Below are 21,336 nucleotides of genomic sequence, written 5' to 3'. Positions count from 1 at the left end.
AAGAATTTAGATGTAGGAGATATTTCTGAAGAAATCTGACCTGATGTGTTTTTGGTGGCTGTGAGAAAAATGACTTGGAAATACTAGAAAGCATCTCATCATTAGTTTACACCTCTAATGAGCCCACGATATAGAAGGAAGGAAAGAAAAACACATTTTTAAAGGGAGCTAGGTGATTTCTTACCTGAAAGATTTTTATAACATGGTAAGAAATTAACTCTTAACTACCATGCAATGATTGTGCATACTGAATATATTTAAATGCAGGTGGTTCATAGACATTTGTATATTTAGTGAGTTTTTTTCACCCCACTTGCTGGAATTTGAGAATTCTGTGTAGATTATTATTATTCTGTATAGATTATTATCTCTCGTAGGACAGAGATTCTATCTTCTACTAAACTATTATGTTATGTCCCCAAAATAGAGTTCTGCAGAATTCTAACTTAATAAATATAGCACCACAGAAAGTCTAGGCAAATGTATTTTTCCCTTAATGGAGGAAAACATTTTAAAAAATAATTTAAAAAATCTTAATGTTCTTACTAATTGTCTATGAAAGCTAATATAAGTGGTTTGGGGCATAACTTTAGGGAGAAAAATTTATTTGCTTACTGGTAAATAGTTAATTCCCAGGATTTCTGGACATGCAGCATCTAATTGAAAATTTTGTGCCATGATTTCTGAGCTCTTTCTTCTAAAATTTTATTTGATTCAGAAAGTAATTCAGAATACTTACATGATGAAGTTTTCCTAGTAGCTACATTGAGAGAAAATTCACTCTTTAAAGTGTATAATTTAGTAGTTTAAAAAAAAATAGGTTTATAGTTATGCAACCATCACCACACTCAAATTCCAGGACATTTTCATCACCCACCACCCTCCCCCAAAAAAAACACTCTACCATAAGCAGTCATTCTCCACTGAATGGAAGAAAGTCAACTGAGATCCATGAAGCTACTCTAAGGTATTGTAAAAGCAGGGAGGGAGTCGCTGGTGTACAGAAAGCTTGGTTGCACTGGGACTCCTTCATAGTCACTGTCGTGATTTACTTTACAGTTATGGCTGCAAATGTGATGAATTGATGCATTTTTAAATGGTGATCTTCAATACAGGTTTTAATGTTTCTCTGTAGGAGGAAGGACTCAGAGAGGCAGTTTCAATTGAAGGAAAGGCTAAGAACTTTATAGCTGACTTTTCATAGCCTGGTCTGGTCTACTCTGAGTATATATTTCTGGGGTCTCGTTTAGGGGAGAGGTGGTTGGAGATTAAGAGACTTGTCTTGTACTGTCTTCAACAAGCGAGCTACCCTCTGTACTTAAATATTTTATTTTGAGTGGTTTCACTGTGGTTAATGGAAATCACTGGGGGTCTAAAGCTTGTGCAGACATCATTGTCAGGCAACGTTGTATCCTAGCAAGGACAATGTAATGCTTTTTTCCCTTAGATTTAAGATTCCTAATGATTACTCCTTCTCTCCTTGAGATTTTTTTTTTTCATTTATTTTTATTAGTTGGAGGCTAATTACTTTACAATATTGTAGTGGTTTTTGTCATATATTGACATGAATCAGCCATGGATTTACATGTGTTCCCCATCCCGATCCCCCCCTCCCGCCTCCCTCCCCATCCCATCCCTCTGGGTCTTCCCAGTGCACCAGGCCCGAGCACTTGTCTCATGTATCCCACCTGGGCTGGTGATCTGTTTCACCCTTGATAGTATGCTTGTTTCAATGCTATTCTCTCAGAACATCCCACCCCGCCTCTCCTTGAGTTTTTGAAGGTGCCCACCTTGGACTGCAGGGAGATCCAACCAGTCCATCCTGAAGGAGATAGGTCCTGGGTGTTCATTGGAAGGACTGATGCTGAAGCTGAAACGCCAATACTTTGGCCACCTCATGCCAAGAGTTGACTCATTGGAAAAGACCCTGATGCTGGGAGGGATTGGGGGCAGGAGGAGAAGGGGACGGCAGAGGATGAGATGGTTGGATGGCATCACCGACTCGATGGGCATGAGTTTGAGTGAATTCCGGGAGTTTGTGACGGACAGGGAGGCCTGGCGTGCTGCGATTCAGGGGGTCGCAAAGAGTCGTACACGACTGAGTGACTGAATTAACTAACTAACCATACTTTTCTGGAACCTCTGGTTTCCTGACTTGATTTGTTAGTCAACTTGGTCCTCCTGTGTTTCTCACTCCCCAAGGCCCACAGCTCATCTGGCTCTGTTTGCTTCCAACAATGGCTGGGTATCTTGACCACAGTCCTAGCATTCCCTTCTAGAATCTGCCACACCAGACCTGCAGTCAGAGCTTAAGTTCCCCTGCCCTCCTTGTGACTCACCTGTTTTTGGTATCCTTTTCCTTTGTTTGTTTTTCTTTTTGATATTATTTTTGTATCAAAATTATATTAAAATATTTTTCAGTTAGGGGACAAATCCTTTGAAGTAACGAGCGCTGCCTGTATATGCTTCCTTGGTTAGCTGTGGAGAGAGAGAGCTTTGGGGCTTAAAAATCCCCTGGAATAAAATCAATGGGCACTTTTAACTATTCATTTCCTGATCTTGCATTAGAACCTAAATAATAGTGCTTCAAGGGATTAAGGGACTAAGTCTACATTATTAGCTTACTAAGCATTTCTTATTTATTTGAAAATTCTTTTTTCTTTTTTTCTGGGAGGGCACCAATAATTGGGGAATATGTTTCCAACATGCAAAATGAGTTGTATCTTTCCATAAGCAAGCCTTTAATTGGGCTCCTGCAGCCACACAGCTTCTCATATGGTACTTATGAGTCAATTAAAGCACCCTAACAAGCAATTATGGGTTTATTGTTTAATTCAATTTCCACAACTCACGCTGTTCCACTCAAAAGTTGCATATATGTCATTCAGCATGTAATAAGAAGCACACATTTTATTCAAATATAGTTTTTGAAGAATGGGATCTCCAAATACTATGATTTCACCCACTGTGCTCTGCACAGGAAGAGAAAAAATACTAGGAGAAAATGAAAACACTTGGAATATGGCAAGAACTGGCTTTTCATTCCAAATCGACTCATTTGGATAATAGCAAGTGAAAATGTCTTCTCTATTACCTTTAGTTGTCACAGAAATGCAGTTGCTGGGACATCCACTGAGAGAATTGGAGTACGTGAGACAGTTGGTAGTTTGAGCTTTGGTGGTTGATGTCTGAAGGGGAAGGGCCTAGGTTTGGTCCTTGAGTGAAGTTGGCTTGGTCAGTCCTGGGTGACCCCAGTCTCTGCCCTGGGAAATGTCATGGTGGGCGCCTCCTTCCCTGTTGCCAATGATGCTACCAGGGCTCCTGGCCATGTCCCGCATCAGTGTTGGCCCCTTGCATGAAGGACTAGAACAGAGGCCAGAGTAAATAGGCACAGACGAGCTGGGAAGACAATTGCACAGCATGTGGGAGCCCATATTGATACCCATCCCATCCCTGGCCAGCTTGTGGCTCTCGAGCTTGGACAGTGGGAGTGGCTCAAGGCTCTCCTCTCTCATGGTGGACAGTTCAGAGCAGGAGCAATGAGGCATGCTTCCTGTGAATGAGAGCTTAGACAGCCTTCTTTTCACATGCTCAGTCACTAAGTCTTGTCTGACTCTTTGAGACCTCATGAAGTTTAGCCCACCAGGCTCCTCTGTCTATGGGGATTCTCCAGGCAAAAATATTGGAATGGGGTGCCATTTCCACAGGATCTTCCTGACCCAGGGATCTGAAACCACATCCCCTGTGTCTCCTGCATTGGCAGGCGGGTTCTTTACCACTGAGCCACCAGGGAAGCCACTTTTCCAGGACTTAGAACTTCCTATTCCTTCTAATTGTTCTCACTCCTTTCCAATTTTAATATTTCTCTGCAGAGACTGTTCCTTCATTCATGAAGCCAACAATCCAAGGATTACAGTTGGATGGGGGAAAGTGGCTTTGCATGTCCCATGGCTCAAACTGCCCCCAATCCTGGTATTTGCCACTGAAATGCACTTTTGTTTAATATAGGTGTATGCAGTCTTCCTTATGCTTTGTCTTGAATAAGAAATAAATCTGTCTGTTTTCCCTAAGGGTACCCAACAGAGGGTGGGGAGAGTAATTCTGAAGGTGCCTGAGTGACTGAGGGAAGTCAGGCTGGGTGATTGAAAAGCCAGAGAATTAAAATAAAACCAACCTGTTGTGAGAGCAAGGACGAGGGAAGGTGTGGTAAGCCTGATTGTGTCAACTCTGTTTTTCTTATTTTTGCAAGTAGATGAGGTAGGCTTGGTTTTTATTCCAGTGGATGAGCTATGAAGAAATACCTTTACCCTATATTGTAGGCTGGCTAAAAGCTTCCCAAAATGCACAAGCTCTAACCAGGAACGTGTGAATATCTATTTTCCATGGCAAAGAGGACCTTGCAGACGTGATTAATTAAGTTAAGGCTTGTGAGGGGAGAATATGCTGGATCACCCAGGTGGATCCGATGCAATCACAAGAGACCTTCTAAGTAAGAGGGAGGCAGGACGCCCTGGGATGACGCAGAGAGAAAGTGACCTGCTCACATTCTCATGCCACACTCTTGGATTTGAAGGCTGAGGAAGGGGCTAGGAGTGAAGGATGCAGGCAGCCGCCGAAACTGGAAAGGGCGTGGTGCCTGATTCTCCATAAAACCTTCTGAAGGAAACTGATTTTGGACTTCTGACTCCTAGAACTGTAAGGGAAAATATTTCTGTTCTTGCAAGTTGCTAAGTTTTTTGGTAATTTGTTACAGTGACAACAAAAAACAGTAATACCCTGGAAACAGTAACATTAACAAGCATCTCATGGGTCTTTCCTGAAACTAAAGGACCAATAGTTGAGCTGTTCAGTAGAGCAGGGGTCCCCAAAGTCTAAGCCAAACGCTGGCATCTCCTGTCAGTCACAGGCTCTGCTCTCCAGATCTCAGCACCTAGTGGTAAAGCATATGTGTGGCAGGCTTCATATTTTTTAAATGCCTTTAAATTTGCATCCTTAATTCAATCAAATTTTTCTCTCTACATCCTGTCTGTCATTGTGCCTTCATGGAAAGGGACAAGATAAATGTCATCTCAGATAGGAGATGGATGTGTCTATCAATCAGAAAGAATGCAAAGCCCTTCTCTTTTTGCCTGGGTGGGTGATTAGTAGGGAAAAAAAAAAGCTGGGGTGGGGAAGGCAAGCAAAAGTAACTTGGGTCATGGTTTTCCCTGACTCAGGACTGATGTAAGAGGTGGAGAGTTTGGCTAAGGAACCAGCAAAAAGCTGAAGGATTTCTGCTCCAAGTCTTGTTCAGAACTCTGGGAAGGGATGCCCTCCAGGGGTGCTACTCCAGGAGGAGGGCCTCATTGCCTCCTCAGAAGCTCCGAGTTTCCTGTGTTACAGTCTGCAGAAATGCCCCCAGGCCCTGGGAAGGGTGTGGTAGCTTCTGGTGCAGGCCGGCTTCATAGGAGAACATACTCTGACTCTCCCAGAGCACTGATCACGGGGCCCCAGCGGGAAGTTCCACACCAGGAGGTACCAGGTGGGCTGGGCCCTCATCAGCTTCGAGGACAACAGCCCTCTGATGGGGATCAGGCTGAGAGGGAAGCCTTCGTGTGATTTTCACCCTTAAAGGAGACTTCCCTGGCGGGTGAGCAGCCACCCGGTGAACAAGGGCCACTCTCGCTGTAGACACAGGCACTTCTGAAGGACCTTCATGTAGATCTGAGACCCCTGATAGCTACTGGGGACCCAGATTCCTTCCTAGAGGGGAGAAGGGGAGGTGGCTGGGAGAGAAACTGCACATTTACCTGAAAATAATTATTTTAAATAGGAAGGAGGCTAATTAAAATGGCCAAATCTGAGATAGCTTTAATTGGCAATTGCACCTTTCCTGATTACCTACAAGGAAGGGTGCTCTTAAGAAAGATTGCATCAGTGTATGATGAAATAATTGTAGTGGAGTGCAGTTCTGCCCTTAGTCTCAGTAAGAGCTGACCTCCATGCCTTAGAGCAGGGTTGCCAACCTTCCTGCACCAGGGACACTTTTTCCGTGGACAAAGTAGAGAGTATGGCTTAGGGAGAATTCGAGCACGTTACGTTCATTGTGCACTTTATTTCTATTATTATTCACGTCAGCTCCACCTCATGAAGCATTAGATCCTGGAGGGTGGGGACCCCTGCCTTAGAGGACCCTTCTCTGGCCCCCTTCCAGCCTGTTCCTTCTCAGAAGCAAGGATGCCATGATTCCTCATCCACTCCCTATTTAAACTCTGCCTAGTTGTCAGAGCCTTGGAATCCCCTGCCTTAAGAGCCTGAACCAGCTTCAAGAACTTACAGGAGCCTCTTCTCTGAGTCTGACCTGTGATCAGCATTTGTACTGCCTTCATGTACACCCTAAATCTATGGGTGTACAAGGGTGGCCGATTTGTGAATTGAGCTTTGGAGTATTGACTGTAGTGACGACTCACAAATGTAAGATGTTCCTTCTGGAGGTAGAATCCAACTGGGAGTGAGAAGAGAGGACTGGTCAGAGACACTCAGGCCTGGGCCCACAGTTCCTGAGCTGGCACATTGCAGCCTGAAACTCCAAGTCATCCCAGAATTTATATTGGAACTTCATGTTCCAAGTCATGAAGATATGTATTTTAATTAGAATAGAACTGATCTATTACCGGCTTGTAAATTTCAATGATAACACCTAACTCTTTAGACTTATGATCTGTGGCCTCCTGTATTCCAGTGCTGGTACCCACATGTGTAAGGGGCAACCTGGCATTGCATCATTAAATTAGTGTTCTTGTTACACAGACATGGGACAGGTAGTCACAAATGTTATGAGCCTTATCAAAGAAGAGGCACAGGATCTTAGAATGTGTATAGCAAGGGCAGGAAGCCAGCACATCTGCTTATTCCTCTGCACAGATATAAGTTGTGCCAGGCCCCTGGTCAGACTCGTGTCTTCACTCTGGGCATTCTTCAAGCCTCCCCTCCATCCAGGAAGGCTCCTGGCTGCCCAGTGTCTGAGACCCCAGAGTCCTGCTCTTGCTTGCAAGAGTGGATTCCCTGAGTGGAATGTATCCCAGGCCTCTGTTGCCGGGTCTGCCCTGTAGAATACATCGTTCGAATGTTGCGTGAGCTGAGCAGTAGCCGCCCTCTCCTTTTTGGTGTACGTATATTGAACTCTACCTGAACTGAAGTGGTTCACAGTTTCAAAACAGCAAGCTAATAGAGCTCTTCTATTTTTCTAGCATGTCACCCTCATTTCCTGGAAATCATGACCTCTTGAGTCAAGTTTTTCCTACCTTTTCTTGTCAACTAATAGAGTTGGACTCTAGTTAGGAACAACTTTGGGAAAGTAATGTGTCCTTGGTGAAGGTGATGAACACAAGTAGACCTGAAGTAGTGGATTCCATCACTTATTTAGTCATTCCAGGTAGAATATTACCATTTCTTATCATAAAGCCAGCAACCCCTGCCCTCTTCATATCATAATTGAATAGAAGACAAACTTATCATGGCATGTCTCACTGTCAGAGTTTAGAGGTGATGGGGGCAGAAAGTCTAGTCATTTAGTGGTAGTTAATAATCTGCTGATTTCAGTTATCATTAAAGCCTAAGAAGGCTGCCTAACCATCTTACATTGACAGTCGGTGTCCTCCAAAAATTAACTTGGAATCACGCTGAGAATACATACAGATCCTTGCTTTATTTCTTCTGCTAAATTCTCAGATAATTTTACATTTCCTGCCAGGCCATTCCTTTTCATGCTGATAGCATTGAAAAGAATCAGGTAACATGGGAAAGCAATTAGTAACTCTTTTCCCTTCTTTGGTGATTTTTTTTTTTTCTCCCAAGGCTCAGGCTATGTCATGATTAAGAGAAAGATAAAGCTGAACTCAATTCTGTGTGTTATGCTCATTGCTAGACACTATCAATAGGAAAATCACACAGTCATTTGGAGGGTTCCAGGTCATTTGACCACACCCACTTACCAGGTGACTATTCTCATCTGAGAACTTCTGTCTCAGTAACTTAGCTCACCCACCTGTTTCTCCATCATTCCTTTAATGAGAATACCCAGCTGTTCCAGGCAGCCAGTCTGAAAGCTTTCTGTCTAAAGCTTAAGATAGCTAAATCTTAAACAACACACAATAAGATTGTTCTAAAGCTATTTGAGCTAATTTTACCTGGGGGTACAATTTTCCTCCAGTAAAGAGAGCCATATTTCAAGTTTAATTAATAAAATATAATTAAGCATTGATTTGCTGTTCCTCTTAAAAGATTCATTTCACGTAGAAAAATATGACAGGGATGATCAATAGTAAGTACTTCTTCCTTGCCTGATGAAAAGACCTTTCCCACTAGTACAGTACAGTGCTTTAAATACTTAAAAACACCAAAAGAGACATCATTTCTCTAGATGGTGACCTTCAAGTGATGTGCTATGATCCGAAAGTTCCAGAACTCAGAGTTCGACTAAATAGCAGATGTCTGACAGGTCCAGTCTCTGCTTATTTCTTTCCCATCTGCACCTTCCATATCATTTCCATCCAAGACTGAAGTACCTGTTTTTCTCTTGTGTACCAGGATTTCCCATTGGTTATTACCATTAGGGAAACTATATTAATGTGCTGCTATTATCTGTGTATGTGCCTGCCACTGCAGTAGTGTGTTTGAAAGCTCGATTTATACATACATGTATATTTCCTTGCACACTCAAAAATGATTTTATAATTATTCATAATTCCTTATATTTTGTAACCAGGTGAGTGGATGGATGGATGAATAAATGACTCAATTTCAGTAACTTCTATTACAGGAAAAGGTGTAGGTAATAAAGGCCCAAAATTCAATAAGTATATCTACTTACCACCTCTGATTTAGTTCTCAAAAAAACTCTGACTTAAGGAGTTTATACACACTTAATATTGCCCACAGAACTATATGTGCGTGTGTGTGCTCAGTCATGTCTGACTCTTTGCAACCCCATGGGCTATAGCCTGCCAGGCTCCTCTGTCCTTGGGATTTCTCAGGCAAGAATACTGAAGTGGGTTGCCATTTTCTTCTGCAGAGGAGCTTCCTCACCCAGGGATCATACCCATGGCTCCTGCATTGGCCGGCAAATTATTTACCCCTGAACCACCAGCAAAACCAATATAGTTGAATATATAGACATTCATAAATCCATTTGTACTCTAATTTAGACAGCTTGCAGAACTTAAAACTATCATTGAATGTTTATTGTATAGTTTTCAAAATTTAAACTTAAATGAAATTATAGGAAGTATTTTAAAATGTTTCTTCATTGGAAAAACTCTTAATTTGTATATTTTTAGGGGTTTAGTTTTCAAATAGCAATATTTTTTGAAAGTGTTTATAATTCCTCTTTATGTTATCCATTACATTGTCATCTTGGAAAAAGAATTAGCATTGTAAAAATCCCCTAAATTGACTCCAAATTAGTTATCTAAGCATGAAATTCAAGTAAACATTTGCTTGTACCCTACTTGAGAAAAGATCTTGCACTGTATTCATCATTAATGGCTATAATATTCCCAACAAAGAAAATGCAGGTGATGTTGGCTTGATGTGCAGTGGATTTTGTTCCTAGGATATGGACAGAAACAGAACAAAAACTATTCAAAATGAATGAATAGCCCCACCTGCTTCAGAGCAGATGTACAAACTGGGACATATTGTGTGTGCAGCCATTGTTGTTTTAGCTAATCTCTTGGTCCTAAAGCATTAGATACATTTGACTTTCACTACTTCATAAAAAATAAATAAATAAATGGATGATAAACGGATAAATGATATTCAGATTGACTTGTTTTTTGTTGTGCTCCAGATAAAGAAATTCAGAATATAAGAGAAATGGGCAACTGAAGGTCCTTACTTATACTTACCCTGAGCTAGAAAAGTTTATATAAACAGTTCTTAATAATGTTTCTAAGTTGTGGTCTCTTTATTCCTTTTAATTTGGTAAATTTTAAAAGGCTATAATAAAAGTGATCCTAAACAATTTGTTCTTAGGATGCTAAACTCAGCAAATATCCATTAACACATACCATTTCCAAAGACATCATGCCAAAGGCAGGTGGTCATTGGACAGGCTGGATCAGAACCACCTGGGACACTTAAAGACAAAAATATTTCCAGGCTTCTTTCTCATCTTCTTTCAAATGAGACACTATTTGAGTAGATCTGAAGTTATGCCATCAAATCTCTATATTCTCAAAGACATCCATGGTTAGAAATCAGATGAGAAGTGTAGTTGTCAACCAGGGGGGCATGTCAATGTGTAAAGTCATTTTTGGTTTTCAAAACCAGGAGGGTACGTGTGCTATTGGCATCTAATTGGCTTAGGCCAAGAATGCTGCTAAGTATCTTACTATGTGCAAGACAAACTTGTGTACCCATAAAATGAAATTATCTAATCTAAAATGTCACTGATGCCAAGTGTGAGACATGCTGGTCTAGAAAGTAAAGATATATCCTTTGAGTCCATAATTAGGGTGAATCAAAGAGGCACAAAATATCATTTATTCATAATTGAATAAAGTGGCATTAGTCCAAAGACTCATAAAAATTAAGCAAACTCAAAAAAATGTTTTACCTTGAAATAAGTTCATGGTATGACTGCAGACAATTCCAGTTGAAAAAGTATGTGAGAAGCACTGAAGAGTTATCTGCAGTTGGTAGGATATCTGTAATGGGGATTATATGGAGACATTATGCCTATACTTGAAAAAAATGATTAAAAAATTCAACTGATCCTGAAATGTTAGTACAGGAAAAAAATGGTTTACTTGTAGAAAGGGAAATTTATTTTTAAATGCTGACTGACAAACATAGGACCATTTAAACATAAGTGCCATTTAAACAAGTTAACAAAAATCAAATCTATGAAAAATGCAAATGATATTTTTCATGGCTTGGTCCTTTTTCATCTTTGTATTGTTCTGTTGTAGATTCTGTTTTCTAGTTTTATACCATCTCTAGAGATCAAATGCTCACAAGCAGGACATACAGAAAATTACTGAACATTATTTTGGTTGCTGTCAGTGCAGGGTTTGGATTAATAACGAAACCAATTAAATTATCAAATACCTCCACTGGCAACAATAAACATTTAATTTCCAGAGAGAAATAAGATTAGCTATGTTGAACACCTTTTGCAATCACAGTGATAAAATTTTTCAAACATTGGGGAATTCTGCTACTTCGTCCAAGAATCAGCAGCAGCTTGATTTAATTAAAATAGCAACAACCAGAAAGACAAAGAACATTACAGCATACTAGCACATATATATAGAATTTAGAAAGATGGTAACGATAACCCTATATGCAAAACAGAAAAAGAGACACAGAAGTACAGAACAGACTTTTGAACTCTGTGGGAGAAGGTGAGGGTGGGATGTTTCGAAAGAACAGCATGTATATTATCTATGGTGAAACAGATCACCAGCCCAGGTGGGATGCATGAGACAAGTGCTCAGGCCTGGTGCACTGGGAAGACCCAGAGGAATCGGGTGGAGAGGGAGGTGGGAGGGGGGATCGGGATGGGGAATACGTGTAACTCTATGGCTGATTCATCAATGACAAAACCCACTGAAATGTTGTGACGTAATTAGCCTCCAACTAATAAAAAAAATAAATAAATAAAAAGAATATATATATATATATATATATATATAAATAGCAACAAAAGAATCCTTTTTTTTTTTTTTTTTTTTTAGCTGTCTCATGCATCTCTGATAATAACCAGTCAGCAGAAATGACGGAATGCCTCAAGCAGATAAATGGCATGCCTCCCCTCGTGCAAGAATGTACAGTTCCATGTCGCGATGACTGCACCTTCACCGCTTGGTCCAAGTTTACACCCTGCTCCACGAATTGTGAAACAACTCGAAGTAGAAGGCGACAGCTCACAGGTAGGTTGTGCATTTTATTCTTTAGCTTCAAGCAGGTGATGCTGTCCTGAACCTGTTGAGGAGAATGTCCATTCCAGAAGGATGGGAAATTATATCATCTCTCCCTCTCCCCCCACCCTCCCTGCAATTATGTATCTCCTAGGCATATGATTGACACACAATATGTACTCAGTTAATACTTGTGAAATAAATGAAAGATATGAGCCATTCCAAAGCTATGAAGTTCCTCTCTATATAGCTTTATAATTTTTGTAGTGATAAATGGCAGTATATCAACCAACTTCCTGGAATATTTAATGGCAGAGTTTCTGGTATTTTTCATGCCAGGATCTCAGCAAGCTTGAAAGAAGTACCTGATTTGTTAAAAGCATCAAAAAACAGACCTCACCCATATCATTGTCTTTTGCCGTTACCTTATTGTTATGTTCAGTTGCTCAACCATGTCCTACTGTTTGCAATCCCATGGACTGCAGCATGCCAGGTTTCCCTGTCCTTCACTATTTCCCAGAGTTTGCTCAAACACGTGTCCACTGAGTCAGTGATGCCATCCAACCATCTCATCCTCTGTTGTCTGCTTCTCCCACTGCCTTCAATCTTTCCCAGAGTCTTTACCATTACAAATAACTTGATATTTTAAAACTTTAGTAGTGGAAGGCAAAAATTGATTATATACATAGATTCTGCTTTTGTGCATGTGTGCTATGTTGCGTCAGTCATGTAGAACTCTTTGTGACCTTATGGACTGTAGCCCACCAGGCTCCTCTTTCCAAGGAATTCTCCAGGCAATAATATGGGAGTGTGTTGCCATGCCCTTCTCCAGGTGATCTTCCTGACCCAGAGATCGAACCCACATTTCCTGTGTCTCCTGCATTGGCAGGCAGATTCTTTACCACTAGCACCACCTGGTTGACAAGAAACTATTGTATCCCACTGAAAAAAGATACCCCATATCCAAGGGCAAATGAGAAGCCCCAGCAAAATGGTAGGAGGGGTGAAATCACATTTAGAATCAAACCCCATACCCACCAGAGATGCTTGGAGGGCTCAAACAAACCTTGTGTGCACCAGGACCCAGAGAGGCCACAGAGACTGAGCCAGAACTGTATTTGAGTGTCTCCTGAGGAGGTATGAGTAAGCAGTGGCCTGCTGCGGGGGCAGGAGCTCTGGGTGTAGCAGACTTGGGTGTGGCATAAGCCCTCTTGGAAGAGGTCACCATTAACCCCACCATAGAGTAACGAGAACTTACACAGGATTGGGGAAACAGACTCTTGGAAGGCACACACAAAAAAAAACCTTGTGTCATTACCTCCACCATACTTTGGCCTCAGGTCAAACAACAGGGAGGGAACACAACCCTGCCCATCAACACAAAATTGGATTAAAGATTTACTGAGCATGGCCCCACCCATCAGAAAAAGACCCAGTTTCCCCCTCAGTCAGTCTCTCCAATCAGGAAGCTTCCATAAGCCTCTTATCCTTATCCATCAGAAGGCAGACAGAATGAAAACCACAATCAAAGTAAACTAACCAAACTGACGACATGGACCACAGCCTTGTCTAACTCAATAAAACTATGAGCCATGCCGGGTAGGGCCACCCAAGACAGATGGGTCATGGTGGGGAATTCTGACAAAAAATGGTTTGCTGGAGAAGGGAATGGCAAATCACTTCAGTATTCTTGCCTTGAGAACCCCATGAACAGTATGAAAAGGCAAAAGGATAGGATACTGAAAGAGGAACTCCCCAGGTTGGTAGGTGCCCAATAGGCTACTGGAGATCAGTGGAGAAATAACTCCAGAAAGAGTGAAGGGATGGAGCCGAAGAAAAAACAACACCCAGTTGTGGATATGACTGGTGATGGAAGTAAAGTCTGATGGGGTAAAGAGAAATATTGAATAGGAACCTGTAATGTTAGTTCCATGAATCAAGGCAAATTGGAAGTGGTCAAACAGGAGATGGCAAAAGTGAACATCAACATTTTAAGAATCAATGAACTAAAATGGACTGGAAAGGGTGAATTTAACTGAGATGACCATTATATATACATTACATGGGCAAGAATCCCTTAGAAGAAATGGAGTAGACGACATAGTCAACAAAAGAGTCCAAAATGAAATACTTGGATGCAGTCTCAAAAACGATGGAATGATCTCTGTTCATTTCCAAGGCAAACCATTCAATATCACAGAAATCCAAGTCTATGCTCCAACCACAAATGCTGAAGAAGCTGAAGCTGAAGGGTTCTATGAAGACCTACAAGACCTTCTGAATTAACACCCAAAAAAGATGTCCTTTTCATTATAGGGGACTGGAATGCAAAAGTAGAGAGTCAGGAGATACCTGAAGTAACAGGCAAATTTGTCCTTGGAGTACAAAAGGAAGCAGGGTAAAGGCTAATAGAGTTTTGCCAAGAGAACACACTTGTCAGAGCAAACACCCTCTTCCATCAACACAAGAGAAGACTCTACACATGGACATCAACAGATGGCCAATACTGTAATCAGATTGATTATATTCTTTGCAACCAAAGAATGAGAAGCTCTATACAAGTCAGCAAAAATAAAGACCAGGAGCTGACTGTGGCTCAGATCATGAACTCCTTATTGTCAAATTCAGACTTAAATTTAAGAAAGTAGGGAAAGTCACCAGACCATTCAGATATGACCTAAATCAAATCCCTTATGATTATATAATGGAAGTGACAAATAGATTCAAGAGACTATATCTGATAGACAGAGTGCCTAAAGAACTATGGATGAAGGTTTGTAACATTGTACAGGAGACGGTGATCAAAACCATCCCCAAGAAAAAGAAATATGAAAAGGCAAAATGGTTGTCTGAGGAGGTCTTACAAATAGCTGTGAAAAGAAGAGAAGCTAAAGGCAAAGGAGAAAAGGAAAGATATGCATTTGAATGCAGAGTCCCAAATAGTAGCAAGGAGAGATAAGAAAGCCTTCCTCAGTGATCAATGCAAAGAAATAGAGCAAAACAATAGAATGGAAAAGACTTGAGATCTCTTCAAGAAAATTAGAGATACCAATGGAACATTTCATACAAAGATGGATACAATAAAGGACAGAAATGGTATAGACCTACCAAAAGCAGAAGATATTAAGTAGAGGTGGAAGAATACACAGAACTGTACAGAAAAGATCTTCATGACCCAGATAACCATGATGGTGTGATCACTCACCTAGAGCCAGGAATCCTGGAATGCGAAGTCCAGTGGACCTTAGGAAACATCAGTACAAACAAAGCTAGTGGAGGTGATGGAATGCCAGTTGAGCCATTTCAAATCCTAAAAGATGATGCTGTGAAAGTGCTGCACTCAATATGCCAGCAAATTTGGAAAACTCAGCAGTGGCCACAGGACTTGGAAAAGGTTAGTTTTCATTTCAATCCCAAAGAAAGGCAAGGCCAAAGAATGTTCAAACTACCACACGATTGTACTCATCTGATACACTAGCAAAGTAATGCTCAAAATTCTCCAAGCCAGGTTTCAATAGTATGTGAACCGTGAGCTACCAGATGATCAAGCTAGATTTAGAAAATGCAGAGGAACCAGATACCAAATTACCAATATCCTTTGGATCATCAAAAAAGCAAGAGCATTCCAGAAAAAACATCTACTTTTGCTTAATGATGATGCCAAAGCCTTTGACTGTGTGGATCACAACAAAATGTGGAAAATTCTGAAAGAGATGGGAATACCAGACCACCTGACCTGCCTCCTGAAAAATCGGTATGCAGATCAAGAAGCAACATTTTGAACTGGGCATGGAACAGCAGATTGGTTCCAAATCAGGAAAGGAGTGTGTCAAAGCTGCATATTGTCACCCTGCTTATTTAACTTATATGCAGAGTACCTCATGCAAAATGCCGGGCTGGATGAAGCACAAGCTGGAATCAAGATTGCTGGGAGAAATATCAATAACCTCAGATATGCAGATGACACCACTCTTATGGCAGAAATTAAGAATGAAAGAGCCTCTTGATGAAAGTGAAAGAGGAGAGTGAAAAAGTTGGCTTTAAACTCAGCATTCAGAAAACTAAGATCGTGGCATCCAGTCCAATCATTTCATGGCAAATAGATGGGGAAACAATGGAAATGGTGATAGACTTTATTTTCTTAGGCTCCAAAATCACTGCAGATGGTGACTGCAGCCATGAAATTAAAAGATTCTTGCTACTTGTGGAAGAAAAGCTATGACCAACCTAGACAGCATATTAAAAAGCAGAGCCATTACTTTGCCAACAAAGGTCTGTCTTGTCAAAGCTATGGTTTTTCCAGTAGTCATGTATGGATGTGAGAGCTGCACTATAAAGAAAGCTGAGCACTAAGAATTGATGCTTTTGAACTGTGGTATTGGAGAAGACTCTTGAGAGTCCTTTGGACTGCAAGATCAAACTAGTCAATCCTAAAGGAAATCAACCCTGAATGTTCATTGGAAGGACTGATGCTAAAGCTGAAGCTCCAATACTTTGGCCACCTGATGCGAAGAACTGACTCACTAGAAAAGACCCTGATGTTGGGAAAGCTTGAAGGCAGGAAGAGAAGGGGATGACAGAGGATGAGATGGTTGGATGGCATCACCAACTTGATGTTTGAGTAAGCTCCGAGAGTTGGTGATGGACAGGGAAGCCTGGCATGCTGCAGTCCATGGGGTCAGAAAGAGTCAGGCACGACTGAGTGACTGAACAGAACTGAGTACCACCTGGGAAGCCCACACGTAGATAGATAGATAGATAGATAGATACATACATACATACATACATACATACATACGTAGATTCTGCTTTTGTGGTATATGCTTGTTATTGGTTCAATTTACTTCTTTGAAATTTAATGGAAACTAAAAGGTAGTTTAATCAAGGTCTTAGAGCAGTTTTTGCTATAATATACAAATAATTGACATTGTAATATATCTAACTTCTTATCTAGATAAATATTCCAGAACTTCCCATCATTGTTGGTTTTTTCACATAGGCAAAATAAGCTTAATTCATGAAAGGAGAACCAAGGAAAATACCAGAATAATAATTAGGTTAATAATACTGGTATTGACATTGAAGAATTAAGCAGAGATGACCATTTGTTCTCGTGAGCAACTCAACTGCTAATTCTCTTGGTTTCAAGACTCGCCTTTGTTTGGATGCATTATTTATATGATTCTTTTAGAGTTAACTTACTCTAGTGGGTTGACAAAATCCATGCGAGTCCTTAACAGTATTTCTGAATGCAGATCAGGAACCCATCTGCAAATAAGGTAAAACATGCAGTCACAAAGAGAAACATTAAATTACATGTTATACTTTGATATTTTGTCTATAAAAAGTGTTCATATATAATTTTATGCAGCATAAAACATATCTTCTGCTTCTAAGATAAAACAGATTTTTTATTCTCTAACAATATAGTGGGATAGAATATATGTGGCAGGAATAATTCCATGTTAAGGGTCAGTTTAATGGAACTTGGTTTGCATGTTCATGTGTAGTGTTTCAGAAGCCATTGTCTTAACAGCTCTGTCCATATATTTGAGATGAGAGAGTATTTCCTTGAGAGGGAAAGAAAGTTTTTAATTTGTGGTCAATTTTTTCTTCCTTTTGAAGGTTTATTAATGATAATTTGTACCAGTAAATTGAGATTGAAATAATCGAAACTCCTAGGATATTTATTTATTTTACAGCCAGTAAGTTTGTGTTATCAATTGTCAGAACTTTAGTGACTTTTATTTAACATATACTTTTAAGGTAAATATTGAAAAACCATTATACTCTTATCCTAAAAATTACACATACACACCAAAAAAAAAAAAAAAATCTAGACTTCATTTTCTAAATCATTAACTGCTAAGCTTTTGCCTAGCTAATTGATCTTTGAATGTCTGAGTACCTAGATGACCTAAACAACTGGCCAATTTCATGAAATCCATGAACTGTTTAAAAAAATCAGTCAAATGGATTACATAGTAGTGCAATTGAAAGAAAAATGCACAATGTGAGAGTTAAGGTATATTCATGGCCTTAACTGGGGACTACAGCCCTGGAGGCAGCCTCTCAAGTAGCTCTGAGAAACTGCTCTAAGGAGGCAGAGGAGTAGGCTAGTTTATTTGTGATTTTGTTTCTGTTAGAGAGTACAATACAGCATACCTCTTGGTGAAAACTACTAGTTGCAGAGAACAGAAGTCTCAAGTTTATGATCATAGTGCTCTTCTATGTATGGGAATATGCAAGAAGTGAAGTTTATTAAAATTCTTCCTGAAGTACATGTAACTATCTATGGCTCTGTTTGTCCAAAGCACACAGTCTCTTTTTATTTTCTTTAATGTCCTCTATTGAAAGCATAGAGTGTGCTGAGTCAGTCAAGGACTATAGTGGATTAATCTTTGTGGACTTGGGTGGAGAGTGGGATCTTCTTTGCTCTTGTTCTGCTGGAGTGCCCCCCTTTTGGTCATAAATTCAAAGTTGGGGAGGCATTTCATGTCCCAAAGCTCTGGGAAGGCTCATTCCTATGTCAAGGTCAGATTTCATTGATAAACAATCCAATGTGCTATGACTAGGTCCTTCTAATGGTAACCATAAATGGCTCTGGACTACCTGTCTTACTAGTCTGTTATGGTCCAGGAAGTGATTCTCCCTTGTTATTTCTTCTTACATCTACTATAGCACTATTATAATCATTTTAATTCTAATAGAACTGAATATTCAGTCAGTCATTTCAAGTCTCTTAGTAATCATTACTTTTGTCAGAGATTCAGCTTTGAATTGGGTAACACACGAAGAAACCATCTTATAGAATAAGCAGAATACATGTTACATTACCAGAAGTAATAATAAGGTCATAATAGGGATTGATGCAGTGAACAGCCAGCATCAAACCAGTTCTTAAGAGATCACCAAGACTAGGGAACAGACTGTTTAAGGCAGAAATCTGATTTTCTTTTTTGTTTTTAATGTGGGTGATTAAATGTGTTCTATTAACAAGTCCAGTTAAGTCATTACACTTAAGTGACTGTTGCCATATAAATCCAGTCCATAGCTGAGGAAAGGCCTCTCCTGATAAGTGGGAGGTTATGTTTTTCTAGTGAAATTTAGCTCATTGTTCTGCTTGAGCTTGAATAACTTTGATAGAAAATTCATATTTATGTTAAAATTTTTGAAGGGACCATCCAAACAGAGTGTTAGGAGAAATCTACCAAGGTAAACTAGAAGTATTAGACATAGATAATTGACCATAGATCAAAACATTAGATTTTTAAAATTTTTCATAGGATTGTGCCTGTGTTAGAAAAAATATTTGATTCCTATGTAGAAGTCCCAAGAAATCAAGATCTGCTCTGGTACTTTGGAATAAATATCTGCTTCTGATGCCCTCATCTTCTCTTCCCATTGTGGATGTTGTTTCTCTTCGTTTGAGCATTTGTGCCAAGGTGAGTTTGAGGTTAGCAATCCTCTCTATAGACAAGTCTAGTTCAGGGGCCCTTTTTAAGTGGGAAATATGAATCTAAGAGTCAATTCCCTTTAGTTTTGTTGTGCATAAACAAGCTAAGTGTAGCTGATAAGGGTCTTTCCATCTAGGTTGGAGAGAGTCCTTTAAATGATATTTTTTTTTCCAGTATATATTCTCTGGAATGTAGTTCATGGGATATCTGATCCTTATCCAGAGACAGATTACTGTAATAAACTTCAGAAACAAGCTTAAAATGTCCTTTTAACAATTCATTTAAACTTCTGTGACAATATAATATATCAACAGGAGCCATCTAGGACTATAAAAGTGTATTACTGAAGCATTTTTTTCTATAAAATTATCCTCATTTCCACCAAATACTGCCAAACTAAGACTAATTTATTTGCAAAGTAAGTCTGGTTTCAATAAACGTGGCCTGATTATTTATATAAGTGTACCAAGAATAGCAATTGTTTATATAGGCTCTTTAAATTTGGTTGCTTTTTTCTTTTTTAAACTTACAAACAGTCCCAGAATAAAGTTTATAAGACTTCTCAAAGCCAGGAAAAGTATGCCTAGGACTTGCCATCAGATTTACCTATGGTACCTATAGATTTGGGTGAATTCCTCTCTTCTCAAGTCCGCAAAATAGCTTGAGAGTCCTTTCCTATTCACCTGATAAGGTTGCTGAAAGAAAAGAAAGTGTTAGTTGCTCAGTCAGTGTGACCCCATGGACTGTATCCCACTGGGCTCCTCCATCCATGGGATTTTCCAGGCAAGAATACCGGAGTGGGTTGCCATTTCCTTCTCCAGGAGACCATCCTGACCCAGGGATTGAACGCAGATCTCCTGCATTGCAGGCAGACACTTTACCTTCTGAGCCACCAGCCAAGGTTGCCGAGAACCCTGCAAATAAGGGAATAGGCTGTCACTCTAAGGGGTTTCATGGCTTCATAAAGTCTTTCTTGGGGTTTCCCATGTGGCTCAGTGGTAAAGAATTTGCCTGCGACAAAGCTAGAGGCTCAGGAGACACAGGCTGGATCACTGGGTCAGGAAGATCCCTTGGAGCAGAGAATGGCAACCCACTCCAGTATTCTTGCCAAGATAATCCCATAGACAGAGGAGCCTAGCACACTAGAGTCCATTGGATCCTTAAGAGTTGGGTATGCGCATGAGCACAACTGAGCAACAGAGCAAGCACGCATGCGCCAAGTTTATATTAGTTTTTTAAAGCTGACTGGTTATATCTGATTCTATGTTTACCCTCAAACACAACATTCCAGTCAAAGCTATGATAATATAACCAATGTTCCCATTGTGCTCTGTTAAAAGGAGAACAGATTTTTATTGAACTTACGCAAATAACTATATTTCCATGAAAATAAGAATAAGAAGTATCCAGTTCTGGAGGGATCTGGTAGGAAAAAAAGAAAAAAAAAAGATAAATGTTTCACTTCTACTTACAAAGGTATAATTTATCAAATGGTTGTTAGTCATTGTGCAAGAAAGATTTCCTTATATTTAGAAAACAGGTAAGCAGTGATATTTTAGAGAAAAAGTCTAAAAAAATTATAACACTATCATCAGTTCATTCAGTCCTATGCAATTAATTTTGTTGCTTTCCTGTTAACAATTTTATGAAGTCATCAGATTGTTCATTAGAATTCTTTAATTTCTTACCCAGTTGAGTAGTATAATCTGAAAGTTGTCAAAAACCTATAATTGTCTGTAAGGCAATTATTCTTCAATAAAAAAATAAGTGAAATTTTTAAAAAACGTGTAATTGTCCCCAAAAAAGCCATTTCTATGAATCTTCTTGAAGATGAAGAAGTTTAATAAAAGTAATAGAGTAAAATAACTATAAATGACAAAAGACTTTTAAAATAGCATGTTTAAGGATCTGTTTACTATTGACAAAGAAATTTGGTTATTTCTGTTACATTTTAAGATAATTTGGACTATAACTGA

General features: G+C 39.7%; 1 protein-coding gene across 1 annotated transcript in view; it reads left to right on the top strand.

Moving 5' to 3' along the window:
* THSD7B (thrombospondin type 1 domain containing 7B) overlaps positions 1–21,336 on the top strand; it is a 989,572-nt gene that overhangs the window by 694,612 nt on the left and 273,624 nt on the right. Inside the window, exon 13 of the mRNA XM_043894410.1 lies at positions 11,721–11,915. Within this exon, the coding sequence (XP_043750345.1) occupies positions 11,721–11,915 (195 nt within the window). The remainder of the gene's footprint in view (positions 1–11,720; positions 11,916–21,336) is intronic.

This window comes from Cervus elaphus, chromosome 33, assembly GCF_910594005.1.
Source record: "Cervus elaphus chromosome 33, mCerEla1.1, whole genome shotgun sequence".
Lineage (NCBI taxonomy): Eukaryota > Metazoa > Chordata > Mammalia > Artiodactyla > Cervidae > Cervus > Cervus elaphus.
The sequence above is the reverse complement of the archived record's forward strand: the minus strand, read 5'-3'. Positions and strand labels throughout refer to the sequence as shown.